At 38.1% G+C, this 18,223-nt stretch overlaps 6 protein-coding genes across 14 annotated transcripts in view; 4 read left to right on the top strand and 2 right to left on the bottom strand.

The window, feature by feature from the left end:
* The window catches only part of LOC122404725 (transducin beta-like protein 2), a 71,212-nt gene extending 68,640 nt beyond the window's left edge, over window positions 1-2,572 (top strand). Inside the window, exons 2-6 of the mRNA XM_043408949.1 lie at window positions 103-326; window positions 396-582; window positions 1,647-1,829; window positions 1,917-2,099; window positions 2,221-2,572. Of these exons, the coding sequence (XP_043264884.1) occupies window positions 103-326; window positions 396-582; window positions 1,647-1,829; window positions 1,917-2,099; window positions 2,221-2,447 (1,004 nt within the window). The 3' untranslated portion in view covers window positions 2,448-2,572. The remainder of the gene's footprint in view (window positions 1-102; window positions 327-395; window positions 583-1,646; window positions 1,830-1,916; window positions 2,100-2,220) is intronic.
* Window positions 2,573-2,739: 167 nt separating this feature from the next.
* Window positions 2,740-7,146, top strand: LOC122404719 (unconventional myosin-XIX-like). Of its 2 annotated transcripts, XM_043408940.1 has the most exons (13): window positions 2,740-2,806; window positions 2,874-2,940; window positions 3,142-3,377; window positions 3,448-3,777; window positions 4,490-4,754; window positions 4,817-5,080; window positions 5,158-5,393; window positions 5,468-5,635; window positions 5,699-5,907; window positions 5,979-6,130; window positions 6,189-6,805; window positions 6,870-6,953; window positions 7,014-7,146. In XM_043408940.1, exons 1-13 carry the CDS (start codon window positions 2,744-2,746, stop codon window positions 7,107-7,109), a joined length of 2,787 nt encoding a protein of 928 aa, XP_043264875.1. In that variant the 5' UTR covers window positions 2,740-2,743; the 3' UTR covers window positions 7,110-7,146. The 2 variants fall into 2 exon arrangements, with proteins under 2 accessions (XP_043264875.1, XP_043264876.1); XM_043408941.1 differs by lacking the exons at window positions 2,740-2,806; window positions 2,874-2,940 and having other exon boundaries at window positions 3,271-3,447; window positions 3,519-3,777.
* A 335-nt stretch (window positions 7,147-7,481) lies between these two features.
* Window positions 7,482-10,416, bottom strand: LOC122404721. Its single transcript, XM_043408942.1, has 8 exons — window positions 10,181-10,416; window positions 9,234-9,465; window positions 9,076-9,173; window positions 8,832-9,023; window positions 8,612-8,739; window positions 8,182-8,383; window positions 7,819-8,087; window positions 7,482-7,691 (listed from the first exon to the last, which is right to left on the bottom strand). The coding sequence occupies exons 1-8, from the start codon at window positions 10,412-10,414 to the stop codon at window positions 7,499-7,501; spliced, it is 1,548 nt and encodes a 515-aa protein (XP_043264877.1). The 5' UTR covers window positions 10,415-10,416; the 3' UTR covers window positions 7,482-7,498.
* Window positions 10,417-11,059: 643 nt separating this feature from the next.
* Window positions 11,060-12,772, top strand: LOC122404722 (serine/threonine-protein kinase RIO3-like). The gene is made up of 5 exons (XM_043408943.1): window positions 11,060-11,180; window positions 11,511-11,633; window positions 11,714-11,895; window positions 11,954-12,057; window positions 12,138-12,772. The coding sequence occupies exons 2-5, from the start codon at window positions 11,539-11,541 to the stop codon at window positions 12,399-12,401; spliced, it is 645 nt and encodes a 214-aa protein (XP_043264878.1). The 5' UTR covers window positions 11,060-11,180; window positions 11,511-11,538; the 3' UTR covers window positions 12,402-12,772.
* Window positions 12,773-12,942: 170 nt separating this feature from the next.
* LOC122404690 (THAP domain-containing protein 1-like) lies at window positions 12,943-14,454 on the bottom strand. 4 transcript variants are annotated; one of them, XM_043408880.1, is made up of 6 exons: window positions 14,316-14,454; window positions 13,909-14,177; window positions 13,700-13,825; window positions 13,387-13,619; window positions 13,186-13,329; window positions 12,943-13,078 (listed from the first exon to the last, which is right to left on the bottom strand). In XM_043408880.1, the coding sequence occupies exons 1-5, from the start codon at window positions 14,372-14,374 to the stop codon at window positions 13,234-13,236; spliced, it is 783 nt and encodes a 260-aa protein (XP_043264815.1). In that variant the 5' UTR covers window positions 14,375-14,454; the 3' UTR covers window positions 12,943-13,078; window positions 13,186-13,233. The 4 variants fall into 4 exon arrangements, with proteins under 4 accessions (XP_043264815.1, XP_043264813.1, XP_043264816.1 ...); XM_043408878.1 differs by having other exon boundaries at window positions 12,943-13,329; XM_043408881.1 differs by having other exon boundaries at window positions 12,943-13,329; window positions 13,387-13,598.
* Window positions 14,455-14,935: 481 nt separating this feature from the next.
* Window positions 14,936-18,223, top strand: part of LOC122404864 (FERM, ARHGEF and pleckstrin domain-containing protein 1) — a 40,787-nt gene continuing 37,499 nt past the window's right edge. For 3 of the 5 annotated variants that reach the window (XR_006259724.1, XM_043409179.1, XM_043409175.1), the window contains exons 1-6: window positions 14,936-15,290; window positions 16,268-16,540; window positions 17,410-17,514; window positions 17,593-17,815; window positions 17,924-18,047; window positions 18,128-18,215. Coding sequence is in view for 4 of the 5 variants with exons in the window: in XM_043409179.1 (XP_043265114.1) it covers window positions 16,355-16,540; window positions 17,410-17,514; window positions 17,593-17,815; window positions 17,924-18,047; window positions 18,128-18,215 (726 nt within the window). In the remaining variant the exon portion in view is untranslated. Of the gene's footprint in view, window positions 15,291-15,817; window positions 16,541-17,409; window positions 17,515-17,592; window positions 17,816-17,923; window positions 18,048-18,127; window positions 18,216-18,223 lie in introns of those variants that run through there. The other 2 variants (XM_043409177.1, XM_043409178.1) reach the window with 2 other exon arrangements.

Genomic DNA, 18,223 nt, shown 5'->3' with positions numbered 1-18,223 from the left:
TTATATGTTTACTGATATTCTTTATCGTAGTTCACTTTTTTTATTCGAATTATTACGATAAATGTAATGAAATTTTAATCCTTTATTTTTTCCATATTACAGATAGGACTGTATTGTTATGGTGTACAAAAGAACTGACTGTAAAGAAGAAGAGATCGCTGCGTGTAAATATAGAGTTCGACCATGCAACATTGGTACGCTGGTCGCCGGATGGCAAGGCTTTTATCATACACAAAGCTGTTGCGAACGCTATAGAGGTCTACAAGATTTCGAAAAAATCGGATGGCACTCTGGCTTCCGCGACAAAAGCATTAGAATTCCCAAAAGTAAGTATTTAAAATTCTTCTTCCCTGATAATGTTTCTCCATGCATACTTTATGGTGTTGATATTTTAGCGACATACTGAAGAGGTAGTAGGCATGGATATTGCAAGCACAGGAAAATATATCATCACATGCAGCAAAGCAAACGATCTCGTGATATGGGATCTCAAGGGTCAGATTCTAGCAAGCATAGAATTTTATCTGGGATTCATTTACCGTGCACGTGTGTCGCCCTGCGGCCGTTTTGTCGGCGCCTCTGGTAATAATTCTACACACTTTGTTTATTTCAAAATACTATTAAAGTCATTTTAAACATACATTCCTACAGTTTCTTCTCGCTCTTATACAGGATCATACCTGGGAAAAATTTTAATGGGAGATTCTAGAGGCCAAAATAAGACGAAAATCAAGAATATCAATTTCTTGATAGAGGCTTCCTTAAAAAGTTAAATTATTAGTTAAAAATTAAATTAAAAAATTTCAAATCGTTTTGGAAAAATTATTTTCGGTTTCGGGGGTCAATTAGAATCATTTTTGGTGAATAGACATACCCCCGAAATTCTACGCAGTTTCGAGAAAAAAATTCAATAGGTGGACAAAGTCGGAAAAATTGAAAAATTTCGAATCGTTCTAAAAAAATTATTTCTAGGTTCTGGAGTCAAATACAACCATTTTTTGTGAATACACATACCCCCGAAATCTCACGCACTTTCGAGAAAAAAATTCAGGAAGGTGGACTTTTTCAGCGAAAAAAAGAAATTTCAAATCGTTTTAGAAAAATTATTTTCGATTGCGGGGGTCAATTACAATCATTTTTGTTGAATAGATATACCCCTGAAATCCTACGCAGTTTCGAGAAAAAAATTCAATAGGTGGACAATTTTTCGGCAAAATTGAAAAATTTCGAATCGTTCTAAAAAAATTATTTCTAGGTTCTGGGGTCAAATACAACCATTTTTTGCGAATACACATACCCCCGAAATCTCACGCACTTTCGAGAAAAAAATCCAGAATGGTGGGCTAATTTTTCGACGAAAAAAAAGATTTCAAATCGTCGTGAAAAAATTACTTTCTGTTGCGGGGGTCAATTACAATCATTTTTTGTCATTATACACACACCCGAAATTCTACGCATCTTCGAGAAAAAAATTTAGTGGTATTCTTGATTTTCGTCTTATTTTGGCCTCCAGAATCTTCCATTAAAAATTTTTTTCATACATAGGTGCTCGAAACACTATATTAATAAGGAGGGATGAGCTATCTTCCATATGCAAGTTGTGTCATCGAGTACTAATTTCGATTAATCTAACCTTTCTTTTTAAGGGTTCACGCCGGACGTAAATATATTCGAAGTATTGTTCACTAAAACTGGAGACTTTCAAGTGAATAAAGCCTTCGACCTCGCCGGTCATTCATCAGGAATATTAGACTTCGATTTCAGCGCCGACAGTAGTTACATGACTACCGTATCGAAAGATGGAACATTCCGGTTATACGATACGAAAAGTAACAGAATAATTAAATTACAACCATCTTGCGTAATAAAATTTATCCAATAAAATCCCGTTTAATGACTGTGTTGTGTATTTACAGTTGAATTTGCGAAAGGAGAGGATCCACACTTGCTTTTAACCGGAACGTGGGAGAGCGCAGCAACAGCTAAAGTCGCGCTATCCCCTAACACTGAGGTTTTGGCAATAGCTCATGGATCCTCGTTAAGTTTTTACTCCACCATTGATGGCTTGTTAGATAATACTATAGAAGATATTTTTATGGGTATTCTTCTTATTTTTTGTCCTATTGAATCGTTCTTTTCGTTTTTGCACTCGATAGGCAACCGAGAGCCTATATAAACAATATAAATTTGCTTAAATATACAAATAGAATATTGTTACAGGTCCCATAACGTGCCTAGCTTTCGACGCTTTGGGAGAGTACGTCTTGGTCGCTGGCGATAAACATATAAAGGTCTTCCACAATATTACCGGTTATCGAGTGGCGATCGAATCCGCGAAACGTAAGCTTGCACAGAAGCAAACGTCAGCGACGAAGGAACGCCTGGAGAAACTCATCGTCGACAACATGAAATTTCTTGACGAGATGGGAGAACCATTCTCTCAATAAATCGATCGCGAAGTTCCTCCCGTCGAAGGCGAATAATTTTTGAGATTGAAAGTGCATTTAAAGCAGCATTATCACTTGTGCAAAGAAAGATTGTTTGTAACATAATTTTTTAATGTACTTGAATAAAGGGGTTCATATGAAGTTCGTTTGTTTAGAGAAGTTAATTCAACGACATTTGAAACGTGCAATTTCACGCTGTAAATTGCGTCATTGGTCGAAGAATACGAATACGAATACGAATATGGATACGTTAATTCTTCTGACCTTCGGTATGTAAATATTTATTTCTTGACAATATGGTTTCGTTTATTCTCAGTGACAGTTGTGAAAGAGGAAGAACTATGGCAGCAGCGACAGAGGTTTGCTTTTAATTGGATAGATCGTTTGTGTCGTAATATTTTTACAATTTCTTTGGTTTTCCAACAGCCGACGACGATGTTCGAGTGGGATTTGATAAACGATTTGGGTGCTTTGCCGGAGAATGAAGCTATCAGTACGTATACGATAATTGTATTGTAAATATCGTGCCTCCAATAAAAAAATTAGAAATCTATCGAATCTCGAGTAGTCGAGATCGTCGAAGATATCGAAAATTTTACTTAAATCAAAATAATTTAATCGAACAGTTGTACGGATAAGTTCCTATTATAATACAAATTTTTATTTAATTTTATAAACAATGGCTTTTTCTTAGTTATAGATTTTCTTCTGGAGCGGCTCAAACGCGGTCAAATTTACACATGGGTCGGTCCACTGCTTCTGACATTGAATCCCAACAACGAAGCGTCGACGTCGCGTTTGTACGACTTTTCAGAATTCGACGAGCAAATTAACACGCACGACGCTATCAACGAAGCGAGTGCTCACATATTTACCGTGGCTGCCAAGGCACATTACAGTCTTACCCGAGAACACGGCAGACATTGTCAGGTAAACGTTCAAATTTACAAACGAATGATCATACTCTTCCACAGATTTCTAACGATATTTGCGAACCAAGGTAATCATTATAAGCGGCGAGACCGAAACAGGAAAAACGTTCAACGCTTTCAAGTGTCTGGAATTCCTCAGCAGAATTAACAAAAATTCGGCGCCATCTTGCGAACGGGATCACGCATACGACATTATGGAAAGAATTACGGACGCTTGTCGTCTGATATCCGCTTTTACGACCGCGTGCACCGAAAGAAACGACGTAAGTTCGAGGCACGTGCAACTCGTACGGCTTCATTACAAAGCTGGCAATATTTATGGCGCCACCATTAATTCCTTCCTGTTGGAGAGGAGCAGAGTGACGAGAGGTTCGAGTAATTTTCAAATATTTTATCAGGTTCGAGTCTCTTTGTTTCCGGTGCTTGTTCTCAGAGTTGTATAGTCCGGGCCACGATATAGCGAGGTTGTAAACTCGAGTAGTTTCAAAGTTTACGTGTTTCAGCTCCTGAAGCAAGTGAATCGACAGAAATAAGAGCAGCTAAGGGCCTGTGGTGGCGCTGCATTGCTGGGGTGGTTAGGATCTCGTGAGAATCGTAGGAGGTTAGAAAAGAAAAGGAAAGGTGGGGGCTGCTAGTGGACTCATCAGTAAGGCTTTCTAGCAGTTTCTGGGTTAGGTCTGAGTAGGTATCTAAGGCTTAGACCACTGGGATATTGGGAAGTCGTTCGAGGAACGTATAGCAACCGAGGGGTCGGTCGGTCGAGCGCGGCGCCTCTAGTGGCGAGCGTGGGAGGCAACGCCACAGGCCTTAGACCATAGTCAGGACCGTACAAAGAAATGTTTTATCTAGTGTCGTATTTTTAGAGGTATCGTAACAGATAAAGGTCTTACTCAAGTCTTTAATATCTTAATTTACCTGCTTATAATATATGCATAGTGTAATTACGAACACAGAAAGTCGCCCTCAAGCAAGATGTCATATACGGCCCTAAGTGCCACAACAGTAGTTAGTCCCAATCCTCAAGAGTTTAGTTTACGACCTCGTTATATCGTGGCCCGAATTATACACCCTTTAATCCACACAGCCAATAACCAACGATGCGTGTTTCAGATGATATTCGGAATGTCAAACGCGGAACTCGACACGTTCAACTTATCCGAGTATGAAAATTATGATATACTAAGCGCTATCGATTACAGCAAGAGGAAATATTACCAAGAGTGTTTTCAAGATACTTTAAAGGCACTGGAAGTGTTGGGGTTCAAAGAGGAGAAGAAGGAGCACCTTTTTCAAGTTCTTGCTTTGTTGCTTCATATGGGAAATATTCGGTTTGCAGAGAATGGCGAAGCTTGTACGATCGATCTTACCAACGAAGGTATGTAAATAGTTATAACATTTCACGGGAGAACGGTGGACTTTGTGAAGCTTCAATTTCAGAGTCCAAGAAAGCTTTAGAAAACACGTGCGATCTTATGTCCTTAACCAAGGAAGTAGCGATCGAGTTATTCACCACCATTCTCATAAATCCAAAAAGTGTTTGGCGAAAGCACACCGTGTATCATCGCTATCTTACCACTGTCGATGCGTGTCGCATGAGGTTACACAGTATAATTAGACACTTGTACGATCTTCTGTTCCATTGGGTCCTAAATTGCGTGAACGATGCTTTGTCCACGAAACACGAATACTTAGAATGGCTTGGTATGATATAAAATTTAATTCTCTGATTGGGAATCTGTCGAACTTTTATATATATCTGTTATCCCCGTGTCGCTTAGGGATATTGGACGTATTTGGTTTTGAATCGTTCAACCAGAACGGTATAGAACAACTTTGCGTCAATTATGCTAACGAGAGAATGCAACAGTACTTTATAAAAACATATTTAGAAAATAGTCGGAAAGATTTAGAAAACGAAGGTTTCATAGAAATTAGTAGACCGATACATACTATCAGATTGTACAAGGAACGTTTAACTGTCCTCGAAGAAGGTTTATTCATGACCCTCAACGACGTATGTAACAAAGTTACATTTCATTTTACGTGGTACCAGCAATCAGTATCAAATTATTCTCTTTCAAATTATAGGCTTGTCAATCACCGATACCAATTAACACGCCTACAGTAACGCAGCTAGTATGCCAGAAATCAAGGAATAAATTTTTAAGGGAAGAAGAGGGGCATTTCATCATAGAACATTATTCTGGCTCCGTCGCATATTCCATCAGAGATTTATTAGTTAAAAATACTGATAAGGTATCGGATATATATTATACAATTTGATGGTAACGCTACGAGTAATTTAATTCTTCTTTGCAGGTTCCAAGCGAGATATCTGTGATTTTCCAAGAAAGTAAGAACACGTTCCTTGCCTCTTTAATCGACATCGAGGAAGATAAACATTCACAGATTATTAAAACGTCTACCAAGAAAAAGACTATGTTAGCTAAATTGAAGTATAATATAGATACTCTTATCAAAGATCTGAGTAAATGTGATTCGCACTATGTGCGATGCGTCAAACCTAGGTAGATTATACTTTCATCAGAAACCATAATTGTTAAATATTTTCAGTTGCCGATAAATGATTTTTTTCCAGTCGATTGAGCAACCACGAATGGGACAAGAAAGACTTTAGAAAGCAACTGGCTTGCATCGGTATTTTTGATGCTTTGCCTCTTGCCAAATGTAAATATCCTATTCGATTGCAGTATAAAGAGTTTTGTCAACGTTACTCCAAGAGACCTACAGGTAACTTACAGAAATACTTGCTCGTTTCACACATAAGAATGAAAATATTTCTTGCCAGAAATTACCGATATCAATAAGTGCCAATCGATTCTGGAGTCAGTTATACGTAAAAAGGACCTACACGCATCGGTTCATTACGGAAAACAGTTGATCTTTTTAACGGAGCCCGTCTTCTCGAAACTAGAACTTTACAGGAGAAATTATCGTACAAAATGTGCTAATAAGATAAAAATATTTTGGAGAAGGTACAGTAAAGTACAAAGCAGACACACGGCGCACTTGGAGATCATGCTCGGGCGTAAATTTGAAAAATCATGCAACAACGGAGAGAGTGATGACGTTTTTATAATCGATTCGATTCCATTGAAAAACAATAGTTCAACTGACGCAGTTTGCGTGATCGAAAACGAAAATAACGATCGATTCGAAGACGTGCACGTCGGGAATTGTTTGAACAACGATGTTACGAAATCTATAGAACAGATCGATCCAGATAATTTCTCAAAAGATTCTATAGGCTACTGTAAGCGTAAGGACAATGTAAACGTTGATTGTGCCGATGACAACAACAATTCCTTAATGCAGCATTCCGGAGATACAGCGTCGAACAAGTTTTCGATAAACATAAGACTTGCGGTGAACAGTGACGAACAATCACGTTCTATTTATAATACGGTTCGTATTTCTATTTTTATATTTCGTACGATAATCGCAATATTCGAAAATACGGTATTTTTAGGAGAAGAATGTATGCATCGTTCGATTGAATTCTCGTGTATTCTTTTATAAAAATGGAATTTTGAGCTGTCGTCGACTTCCTACGGTAAGTGTTTCGAAACTGCAACAGGGATATACAAAATAATACTGATCTTTCCGACAATAGGCGCCAATCAGGATACACACACGTGCTACGTGTTTGAGTAATTCGCACATACTACCACGTTCCGAGTTACCGCAAGGACTGCAGGACAGTCTTTGAAACGCAAATCACTTAGATCGACGAGGTCAGTTATTACTTCAGTCTTTTATCGATCTTTTAATAAACATTTTCTTGTTGTATTTTTATACCGATCTACAGGAAATTTTGTTACAAAAACGTAGTACTATTATAAGTAGGATCATAAATAACGAAATTTAAACGCTCTATGTACATGCATTAATATACAAACGCGGATACAGCGTTTTCTCGCGTCAACGAGAGGGGTAATATCATTGTTTTTTTAAATAAAGACAAAACTAAAAAAGAAAACAAAATTTCGTTCCTATGGAAACTACCAAGTCCGAAAGTGAAACGAAATGGGTGAATCGAGGACTCTTTGTATTTAAATCGCGCGTCGTTCGTAAAACTTTGTTCACCGAGCATGAAATTTACAAACAACCGTATACCAGATCGTACATATCACATGGCCTTTTCCTTCTATCTTTTAGTACCAGCAGTCTCCGCGACGCGACAAGCGCAAGAGTTGCCTGAAGGTCGCTTCTTAAAATTTGATAATTGGCCCTCAAACTGACTCGTCTTAAATTGCTCGGAGGTACGGGTCGTCCACCAGCGAATGCAAACCTAATTGTACCAGAGAAAATACTTCGATCAGTCGATTGCATATTTGCCAACGATCGATGTATTAGAAGCACACAAAAGTTTCCATGGTGACTTTTGCTCTAATACATTGCGTTATTTATTCGCTCACCTAATCTCTCGTCTGGGACCTCTCAAAGTAGAGTCTGGAAACGCTGACTGGCGATCCCATAACATTCGACTAGCTGCTATTGGTCTGACGTTAACGTACTTCACTTTACTTTTGATGATGATAGGAAGAGAAGTAGGCTTTCTAAATGCGTTCACTGCGCTCTTGTAATGGGCGGGCAGATACGGCAACAAAGAGTCTCCGTAATGTTCCATAAGAACCGCGATATTCAAGGTGTGAGACTGTGACTTCATGAGGGCACAGATAGCAAGCTGAAAATTAACGAGAACATTAATAACGACACTCTGCATTGAAATTATCAAAATAGCAATGAAAAATGAAAGATCTTGTTTTATGTTTACTTACAGCTATCCTTTGCCAAAGAGCAGAGCCCGGTGGCGCGTGTATTAGAACATTCTCCACGGAAAGCGCGGATTCTGCTTCGTGTTGAAAAAATATTAACGGCTGAACGCTCGCCAGCAGTTCCATGGCCGTGGTCTTTTTCTTGCTTCCAACGATGTTTTCTTTCTCTTCCTTCGATAGAACATTTTCCAGCGTCGGGATATACCTTTCAACGGTTACAATTATTTCTTACCGGTACGCGCTGATCGAGGTTATGTTTAACCGTGAAAATATTAGGTTTTCTCGTAAGTTCATGCCCGTAGGTGCATTTATGTTTCTCACGTTGTATTCAACAAACTTGGTAGCTAAATAAAGCAGAGCCTATGTGCAATTACTTACGACTCAACCTAATATTTACGTGATTTTGTTCAGGTAACGCGCTCTGTATATTTACTTATCAGCGACGGACGGCCAGCGAAGCATCAATTTCAGAGCGCATTCTTTGAACAGTGCTTCCAGATTTTGATTGATAAAACTCTGCCCAAGAAGCAGCTCCAACAGTAACTCGGTTAATTTGTCAACCTGTAATGAAAAATATTGTACGCCTCGAAACGATTCGATACTTGCGTAGAGTCGGCCCCTGGAATCCACGTGATCTTACTGCAGAGTATTACCGAAGTTAGGTGATACGGATAAACTGCTTCACTGTTACTTGCTATTGCAATGATAAGCTGGCAGGTTCGCGTGGACACACGGGTGTATTGCGCGTTGTTCGAGATCACCATGGACCTGGCTATAGACATCAATTTGTCTATAACACCCTCGCCGCCCAAATGTGCGTTTGTCGCGCAATCGTTGATCAAGACCTACAAATATATTCTGTAACACTTCAAACAGATCACCGCTAGATTACCATACTTGGAAAGTCTTTTGAGATCCGTTGAACAGAGTCTTCAACGCGCGTTTCGCGTAATTGTTGCGTGCCTCCGCCAGCCTCGCGTCGCATATTTCCGATTCTACGTGAAACAAAACAGTTACATTATCGAGAGATTGCGAATAATATTATTTGACTGTACCTTGAATAAAAGGTACGTTGTTTTGCGATATACTGAGCGGATCGTTTATTGCTTGTACTAAATTAATGATACATTCGTTGGGAACGAATACTCTCGCCTCCGGGTGATATTCTGGCAAAAACTCTGGCGCCCCCAATATTGGATCCACGTCGCACAGATTGGTGATCACAGCATTCACGTCCATAGACGTTAAACGTTTCCTCTTGCTATGTTTCAGTCTCGTCACGCATTTCTAAAAACACGATTTGTTCACTTGTACACGTTTTTTTTTATTCACACGTTTCAAACTTCACAAAGTTCGCCACGTATTACTACGCTACTTTGATAGTTAACGTGTTCACTGTCTGATCTCTCGGTGGCGTATCCAATAGCATGTATACGGGTCACAGACAGTGAACGTGTTAAAATGCAAATTATCTTCCGAACGATGCATAATAGCAATTTTTAACAAGATATCATTTCGATTGGAAATTACCTCTACTAATTAAATATGGGAAGAAATGATGTATACGTGCAGAATGAAGTTCTTAAATGTTAGTTAAATCATTGCACGCAAAGATGAGATGGTATATAAAAGAAACTGATACATTTAATAATGGATTCATATAGTCTAAAGTTGTAACGAGAAGCATGGTGCAGAGTCACATTAAATATATGCAAGATCGGTTGGAATCGGTCATTCTGATTAAAGTCTCAGTAGAAACTCGGAGTAATAGTAAAAAGCAGTTGCAAGATCCATGTTATTCCCTATCATTTTCATTATACCAGTCGAAAACCAAATTTAGAGTATACCAGAACAAATCGCAGCTGTTATAGTTCCTATAAGCTGACGGACAAAATGTTAGATTTAAGTAATCAACATTTTGCTCTTCGCCGTATCTATGAAGACACAAACGTTGGCACAACCATGCATCTATGGGTTGACGTTGCATGACAATTACGCTTACATGTAGAACTTCTCTGAGACGGTACGAGGCATCTTCTGCCAATCTTCGCAATAAAGAATCGGGCAGAGGATGCATTCCCAGCTCTTCTCCAATCGCAGATATCCAATCGGTACTGAGCACTGCATATCTCCTCGAGTTATTGTCGGTTGTATTGTTGCTATTGGTGTCCCCATTATTATTAACAAAAGAGTTACTGTATCCAGAGGTAGCTTGATTCGTCAACATTTCTTTCATGATTTCACCTATTTTCTTCGCGACAACTACACGCAATTACAGTAGCATTAACTTTCGGTCGTCGACGAATATTTTAATTTGCATTTTCTCCGTCGCGTTTGAAAACCATACTTTTGCACAGATCAATCAGTCAGTTACGTTCACGCGTGACAGTACACGACGATAAAAAAAAACACACACACGCACACGCGTGAAATAAATTTTCTTCGTTTACAATGTTTTTAAAAGCAATATGGCCGACGCGATGTAAATTACATTCTTTTTATGATCGCCTCGTGCGTTAAAAGTGTCAGTAAAAACGAATGAAAACCGATCGCGTGTCGTAGCGAATTTACTTAAACGCAACTGTAACATTTAAACCGTTCCGCTGTACTGTAACTGTCAAAAACACATTGGTAGATCGTGTCGGTATCAACAGCATGATTGTTCTGACTGTAACACGAAGTATAGGATAGTCTATTCGATAGACCTTTCGTTTTATGGAACTTCGTGTCACACGCACTGAAGTACCGACCTGATAAAAAAATCAGTGGCTTTATCTTACCTTCTGTCGGTGTTTCAGACGTGTTTATCGATACTGTTACAATTTTACACGAAATGAACTTCACGTCGTAGGCCCCCGGTGATAGTTATTATTTATCTACACCAATCTATAACGGTTCAGTGTACTCTGGTGCGATCTGGTGCACTCTTGTTCGCAGCCTTTTATCCGCTTATCTATTCTTTCGTCTTCCAAATTTTTTAATTTATTTCTACTAATTTTAAGGTACGTGCAATTTTATTTGGTTCATTGTATCTTTTTTTTAGCGAAAAATTTTGCATATTTGATCTGAAAGTCAAAGTTTAATGCCACCTTGTAATGACATTCGCGTGATACGAATGAGTCGGAAATTATTAATAAAAAGGGATTATCGTGCGATGATTGTCGTTAACATTTTCGTTCCATCGAATCTAGAAAATATGAAAAAGTAGTTTCATGCAGAATATTTAGCAGTCGTTCATTTTGAATCGATCTCGACTTATATTCGACGTAACTTAACCGTCGCTTGTAATATAAACGTACTTTCGTGTTACACTGTACAACCCTTTTCTCTAGGTTTGTTATTTAATTTATCATTCTAAGAATGTCGACTCCGTGGGCAAAAATCCAGCCTGTAGAAGGATCCGTTAGTTTATTGGAGATCACTTCGGAACAGCTTGCCAACAGTTTGCAAGAAAAGTAAACAACGAAGAATTAATTTTTGTACTTTCATTCAGCTCTAACGACGAAAATTAAATATGTATTATGATCGTTTATAGAGAATTAAGGAAGTGTCAAACAGAAGTGGTGCAAGATGTAAATATTGATGATTGCACAATATTTGAAACCAATGACACTGACAGCGACGAAGTGATTGCACATATGTTGCAAGACCAATATAACAAGCAGCATGATTTGATGTTAACACGCACAGAACGAAAATTCAATCGTGACTCCAAAGGTAAGAATAATTTCGAATTATTTCTCTGGTAAATCTGAATTTTTAATATTGTTTGTAGTTAATGTTACTTATACAAACTATCGAACATCTTTGTCAAATGATCATGACGATAAAGATAATACAGATGTCGAAGACACAACAAAGGATTTTGATCGATTTGTAGTGAGCACTGCATAGCGTATAATAACACAGAAATTTTTTTACTTAAACGCGTTATTAACGATACGTTTAATATTTTTTAGAGTATAGAAAAGGAGTATGCTTCTATTCCTCGTTGCGGATACAAGAGGCAGGGTGAAGGATCGCAGATCGTCACAAAACACGATATGCAGATGTGTTCGAGAATAAACGCGTGTAGAGTCTTACAGTTCCCTCCTGGTATCGATACAGGAGATACCGAAGGATTCGATGTCAAATTGAACAACAAAGTGTTCAACGGCTTACGGGCACACAGCCACGCTCAATGTTCCAAGCAAAAAGCCAAAGCACGGCTGCATACAAAATAAAATATCTTGTATGTGTAAATACATCCATGTAATGTTCATAAATTTGTTCAATACATCGTACTATGTTCAAGGTTTTTATAACTGTTATCTTCGATGCAAGTTAAATTAGGAAGAAGTATACAGGGTTCTTTTTGCCATACGCTAAGTACTTAATCTCAAAGAGATAATTAGTATTAGACGTTTTGAGATACAATAATTTTTGACATTGAAAAGTTAATCGAGGCCGATGGCACACGAGCGTTTCTATGTTCTTCGTTTTTTCAATTGTAAAAGAAGGAAAAACATAGAAACGCACGTAGCTTCGATGCTCGTGTGCGTCTGAATGCTGCAAAAATGTGAGCATTATTATGGTGTAATATGGAACTTAAAAAATAAACAACTAAAATGAGTATATTCAATTAATAACTTACTCGACGTTTATACCTCCTAATTTTTTTTAATCAACTTCCTGTAACGCGCGTGTGAACTTTTAAAGAAAGCCGACGTTAGGGAAGAATTTGGACCGAAGGAAATATAGTAACAAGAACGATACTCCGGAGCACTTAGTGTAATATATATTTATCAGTTTAAATCTACATTACTTACAAATATTTACAAAATAACTGTGGAATTTCCATTATATGTACAATAATATTTAATTAAAAATTGTAGTTTGGTGATTCTATAACTCGAAGAAGCTGCATCGAAAAAATAACATTCGATAAACTCACGTTTATCAAGACTGTTTATTAGTTTTGAGGCATAGTGTACATTCATAAATTCTGTAACAGAATTTATGACCCACCTTCCCTAATGATGACTTGTACAACAGAATTGTAGATGGCTCTTTTCATTAACAGATTGCCTGGTTCTTTTTGTTCTTTTGCACCGCGTTTGTTGATAGTAATTTCATTTGACGATTGTTGTATGCAACCAGCATAGTGTTGATCTATAGGAAAAGTAAAATGAGTGGATTGAAAACAAATAAGGCTTCTAAATTGTTTACCATGTTCTTCAATGAAGAAACGGTTTCCTGTAGACGTTTTACTTTCTGTTTCAAAACTTTATTGGACCTGCGTGTTTTACGTAAAGCTTCGTGCATAGCAAATATTTTCCTTTCATAATTTACAGGCATACGACTATAGCTATGATCACACCTGACCATGTCTATGAATTGTTCGTGTAGCCTTATAATCTTGGTGCTTGTACACAGTGTATCTGGTAAATGTATTTGAAAACCTATGAATTTTAAGATAATATCAAATATCATATAAAGCAATTTGATTGATACAAATGTCAAATACAAATAGAATACATACTTTTTTTAGGATTATGAAGCTTCTTACGAGGTGATTTAACAATTACTTCAGGCAAAGGTGCAGCTTCATGCTGATGTTGCATGATAATATTTTTGCTTACTATTTCTGGTATATGTAATTGGAAACCTATGAATTTTAAAGCAACTCCAATTACCTTATCGAGTAATTAAATTCAGAAAAAAATTAAATAAAATTTGAATAGTACATACTTTCCGTAGAACTGTGAAGGTCATGAGACGATGGAATGATTATTTTGGACTCGGATACGGACAAAGGTCTATCTTCGCTGGATCTATAGTTTTCTTCCATAAACAGAGTTGGCACGCTACTTTTCTTTAACCTGACACGAACGTAGTTCTGTTCAAAACACTCTGGTGTAAAATGCTTCGAGCACAAAACAGAGTTAGCCGTGGGAACATAGTTTTCTATGCCAATATTTACGAGCCACTGATGTAATATTTTCGCATCCTTTGGAAATCTAAACAACATAGTGTTCAATTACAATACACAACTTACGCAAAACAAGTTGGTATTAATCTACTTACGTTGGTGCTGACATAAGGATAAATCGATATAAAAGATTTACAGGTAACGAAAGGAATTAACCGATACACACCTGTGAAAGGATAATCCACGCACAGTTTTTGGCCTTTTACAAATTACACATCTAGCCATTTTTGTGTACTTTGCGAAACAAAAACCAGCTTCCCCTCGTCACGTATACACCACAATACTCCGCAGACTTCATATTCCCCTCTCATTACGACATGGTGTAAGAGAGAAGGGAGGAGGTACGACTCCACAGTGTAGAGTCGAGGGAGAAGGTAAACGCGAGGCGAGCCTTTCTCTCTCGGCTCTCACGAGACGATCCGAAGCGCGACCGCGCTCGCTTCGGGTAACTTCGGAAAGGGAGGAGGTACGACTCCACTATAGTGTAGAGTCGAGGGAGAAGGTAAACGCTAGGCGAGCCTTTCTCTCTCGGCTCTCACGAGACGATCCGAAGCGCGACCGCGCTCGCTTCGGGTAACTTCGGAAAGGGAGGAGGTACGACTCCACTATAGTGTAGAGTCGAGGGAGAAGGTAAACGCTAGGTGAGCCTTTCTCTCTCGGCTCTCACGAGACGATCCGAAGCGCGACCGCGCTCGCTTCGGCTAACTTCGGCAAGTCGAGAAAGATAGATCGGCGCTTGCCCTCTCTCTCGACTCCCCGAGACTCTACGAGCTCACGTACACGCGTTCGGGCTAAGTGTGGGAAAGTGGAACGGGAAATTCCTGATGCCCTCGGTGCGCGGTCTGGTAACGCTGGTATAATTCATGCCAAGGCGGAGACGAGCGCTCCGTAGGTGTGTGATGTGGTTCAATTTAGAGACTTCCTCGATCGTTGCTCAGGGATATCTAGAGATCGTGCACGAAACCTATGCCGGGAATAATAGTGGAAGCGTAAACGACTTATTAATATCGCTGGTATCGCGAAGACGATCGTAACACAACGGGAGTGCCGGTGAACGAGTAGTGTTGTTTGGTGATCAATGAACTCTGCGTTGCTGTATGTTTGGGGCGTGCTGCCACTGGTACCTATTAAGCCGGCAAACGTACGTACGGCATAATATATATATGTATACGTGCATATGCATATATATATATATTATTTTTTTAACGTTTCGTAATACAGTTTAGCCGATTCTTTACTTTCAAAGGTGCGATATAGCCCCGCCTTCTTTCACTCGAATCCACTCGTTCGTTCATTATACTCAGGATGATTTTCACGACCGTCTCGAATTTCTGGCGTTTCCTTGGAACGATCGTTTCTGGTCTGCTTATTTCCACGGGCCCGATGCTCCGTGTTAGAAATTCTGTCGAATGATAGGGCTAACGAGGTGAACGCTTAACGGTACCCATCTCCTGCATTCGAGATTTCAAGATCGTTCATTGATCGACAAATCAACACTTTCAACCCTTTTGACCGCAGCCAATCTCCTAACATATTTCATTAGTACTGTTCGATCGGTAGTGTAATCGGTATAATCGTAGCCTTGACGTAACCGCTCGTGCGGAGTCTCCTCTTAAAGATACGCCAAGAGTGGTCCGTACGAATGATAAGTAACGCTTTGCACGTAATATCATATCGTAATGAATGATGTAAACAAATGCGGGTGATAATGTTTTTTTCTTTAATATGTAATACGATAAATAGCTCAATCACTCGTCGTTTATATAATCCTTGTCATTGGCTTATTTTCCATATTCATGGGTACGCTTGTTTCGTTCTAATTATTCTATAAAATTTTCTCTGCTACCAATTGAGAACTTTACGCGACGAGATGTACTGCGATCTGTACGGCATTCACGATACGTGCTACATAGATGCGTTATAGTTTCAGACCACGAGGATTAAAAACACTTTGCGCGTTACACGAGCGAATACGTTTCATTGTTTAACCTTCTTTTATCGTGTCAACAGAAACGTGAAATTAATATAGAAATTATTTAAATTCGAGTGCAATAATTATTTTCATGCGAAAGTAAGGGTATTATTATGAACCTGGATACCCTTCGTGCTCTGTTACAGATGACAACGTAATAAAGAATTATAAATAAAATTTTTAATAAGAAAAATATTAGCGGTCGTTCTATGGTTTGAAGTAGATGACTGAAGATGAACGATATAGAAAGCATAAGCATGAAAGGCACCGGGGGATCTAAAATGCCTCACAGTCATTCGACTCCTGCAGGTGTGGATGGAGGTAGTAGAACTCCTCCCACGACACCTAGGAAAGCTGGAAAAATGCTTGCCGTTCGTGTACAAATGTTGGACGATACGATTACAATGTTTCAAGTTCAGGTAAAGACTAATTGCAATACTTTTAAGCAAACGCTAAACTTATTCAATGCGTATGAATATGCGACTTGATATCAGAATTATAAATTTCTTTAGTTTGGATACAAAGTTGTATACTTTACCGTATGATATATGTAACATTAAAAGTAATAAAATTTTATTCCAAAGTTATGTATGGTTATTTGTAATACATATTTTTGCAACAGTTAATATAAATATAACCATCTTTTTAAATGTGTATATATGTCGGACGAGCACCTCGACACATTAGCTTAATTCTATAATGGGAAGTAATTGACTGTACTTCTACAATAGCGTGTATAACAAGCACAGATGAATATAACAAACAGAAACCAATTTCATATGATATATTGAGACAGTATAGTACATAAAGAGTCATTGACCATCAAATTTTTTATGCACTTTTTGAAATGTCCTTTCAGTAAAAGTTTTTATTTAATAAGATTAGAAGAAATTTATCAGTGTGAATATCATACAAAAGAAAATAGGCACGATCGGTATTATAAAATAATGTAAAGAAAGTTTTAAGTATTTAATGTACAAAGTATCTGATTTACATGATAAACTCGTTTAATGTATAATGTGCACGCATATAACACTTTCAAATGAACTATTGGAGCACATAATTGGTTATACTATATTGCACGAAGCACGTGTATCGATGTATTGATTATTCATAAAACCTTACTTGGGGCATATCAAACACATTTTCACTTACGTTAGAAAGTATTTTAATATGCAATGAGCGTACATGCATTACAATGTACCAATGCATTACTTTTTATGCTAAAATAATACGATTATTATTATGTGAACAATGAAATTATTATTGGTACGTATTTAAATTTTAGGCAAAAGCATTGGGCAGGGTGTTGTTTGACCAAGTTTGCAAACAGCTGCATCTTTTGGAAGCTGATTATTTTGGTCTCGAATATCAGGAACCTAATGGAACGAAAGTAAATACACAAAAATTGATCTACGTTGTCAAGAATTCTGTTTATCGTTTCGTACTAAACCGTGATTTTTCATTGCAGTATTGGTTAGATTTAGAGAAGCCTGTTTGTAGACAAGTCGGATTGTCGTTAATCGATCCTCTTTTGAGATTCTGTGTGAAATTTTATACACCCGATCCAGCACAATTGGAAGAGGAGTTTACTAGATATTTATTCTGTCTTCAAATCAAACGAGATTTAGCTCAAGGTTTATTGCAATGTAACGATAATACAGCAGCTTTGATGGCCAGCTACATTGTCCAGGGTAAGCTAATCGTAATTTTATGTGCGGCGATAATAACTTATTTTCATGGAAGGACAGTCTAAACATAATTAAATAGCAGAATGAAGAAATCACGATTGACTCTTTCAGCCGAATGTGGGGATTATGTAATAGAGGATTACCCGGATCACACTTATTTGTCGACTTACAAATTTGTGCCTCATCAAGATCAAGAATTAGAACGACGCATTATGGAAAATCATAAAAAACACGCGTAAGATGCTCTTTGATTGGTTTCGTTCAGGAACGGGATTGCGATTGAGTTCGTTGAAAATTTTTTACTTTTTTAAACAGAGGTCAATCACCGGCAGAAGCGGACCTCAATCTCTTAGAGACAGCACGTCGTTGCGAGTTGTACGGAATGAAAATGCATCCGGCGAAAGTAAGTAC

Source organism: Colletes gigas, unplaced genomic scaffold (assembly GCF_013123115.1).
Source record: "Colletes gigas isolate AHSC1104 unplaced genomic scaffold, ASM1312311v1 Colletes_gigas_Sc00003, whole genome shotgun sequence".
Classification (NCBI taxonomy): Eukaryota; Metazoa; Arthropoda; class Insecta; order Hymenoptera; family Colletidae; genus Colletes; species Colletes gigas.
This window is presented reverse-complemented; position numbering and strand designations above follow the sequence as displayed.

Coding starts and splice junctions, on each gene's coding strand:
- LOC122404719 (XM_043408940.1), top strand. CDS start 2,744: ATGGTTTCGTTTATTCTCAGTGACAGTTGTGAAAGAGGAAGAACTATG. Junction 3,378..3,447: donor AACACGGCAGACATTGTCAG/GTAAACGTTCAA, acceptor TTGCGAACCAAG/GTAATCATTATAAGCGGCGA. Junction 5,394..5,467: donor TATTCATGACCCTCAACGAC/GTATGTAACAAA, acceptor TTCAAATTATAG/GCTTGTCAATCACCGATACC.
- LOC122404721 (XM_043408942.1), bottom strand. CDS start 10,414: ATGAAAGAAATGTTGACGAATCAAGCTACCTCTGGATACAGTAACTCT. Junction 8,740..8,831: donor ATCCGTATCACCTAACTTCG/GTAATACTCTGC, acceptor TTTTCATTACAG/GTTGACAAATTAACCGAGTT. Junction 7,692..7,818: donor GGTCCCAGACGAGAGATTAG/GTGAGCGAATAA, acceptor TGGTACAATTAG/GTTTGCATTCGCTGGTGGAC.
- LOC122404722 (XM_043408943.1), top strand. CDS start 11,539: ATGTCGACTCCGTGGGCAAAAATCCAGCCTGTAGAAGGATCCGTTAGT. Junction 11,896..11,953: donor ATTCAATCGTGACTCCAAAG/GTAAGAATAATT, acceptor TATTGTTTGTAG/TTAATGTTACTTATACAAAC. Junction 12,058..12,137: donor AGGATTTTGATCGATTTGTA/GTGAGCACTGCA, acceptor AATATTTTTTAG/AGTATAGAAAAGGAGTATGC.
- LOC122404690 (XM_043408878.1), bottom strand. CDS start 14,374: ATGGCTAGATGTGTAATTTGTAAAAGGCCAAAAACTGTGCGTGGATTA. Junction 13,826..13,908: donor CCTTCACAGTTCTACGGAAA/GTATGTACTATT, acceptor TAAAATTCATAG/GTTTCCAATTACATATACCA. Junction 13,330..13,386: donor TTTCTTCATTGAAGAACATG/GTAAACAATTTA, acceptor CTTTTCCTATAG/ATCAACACTATGCTGGTTGC.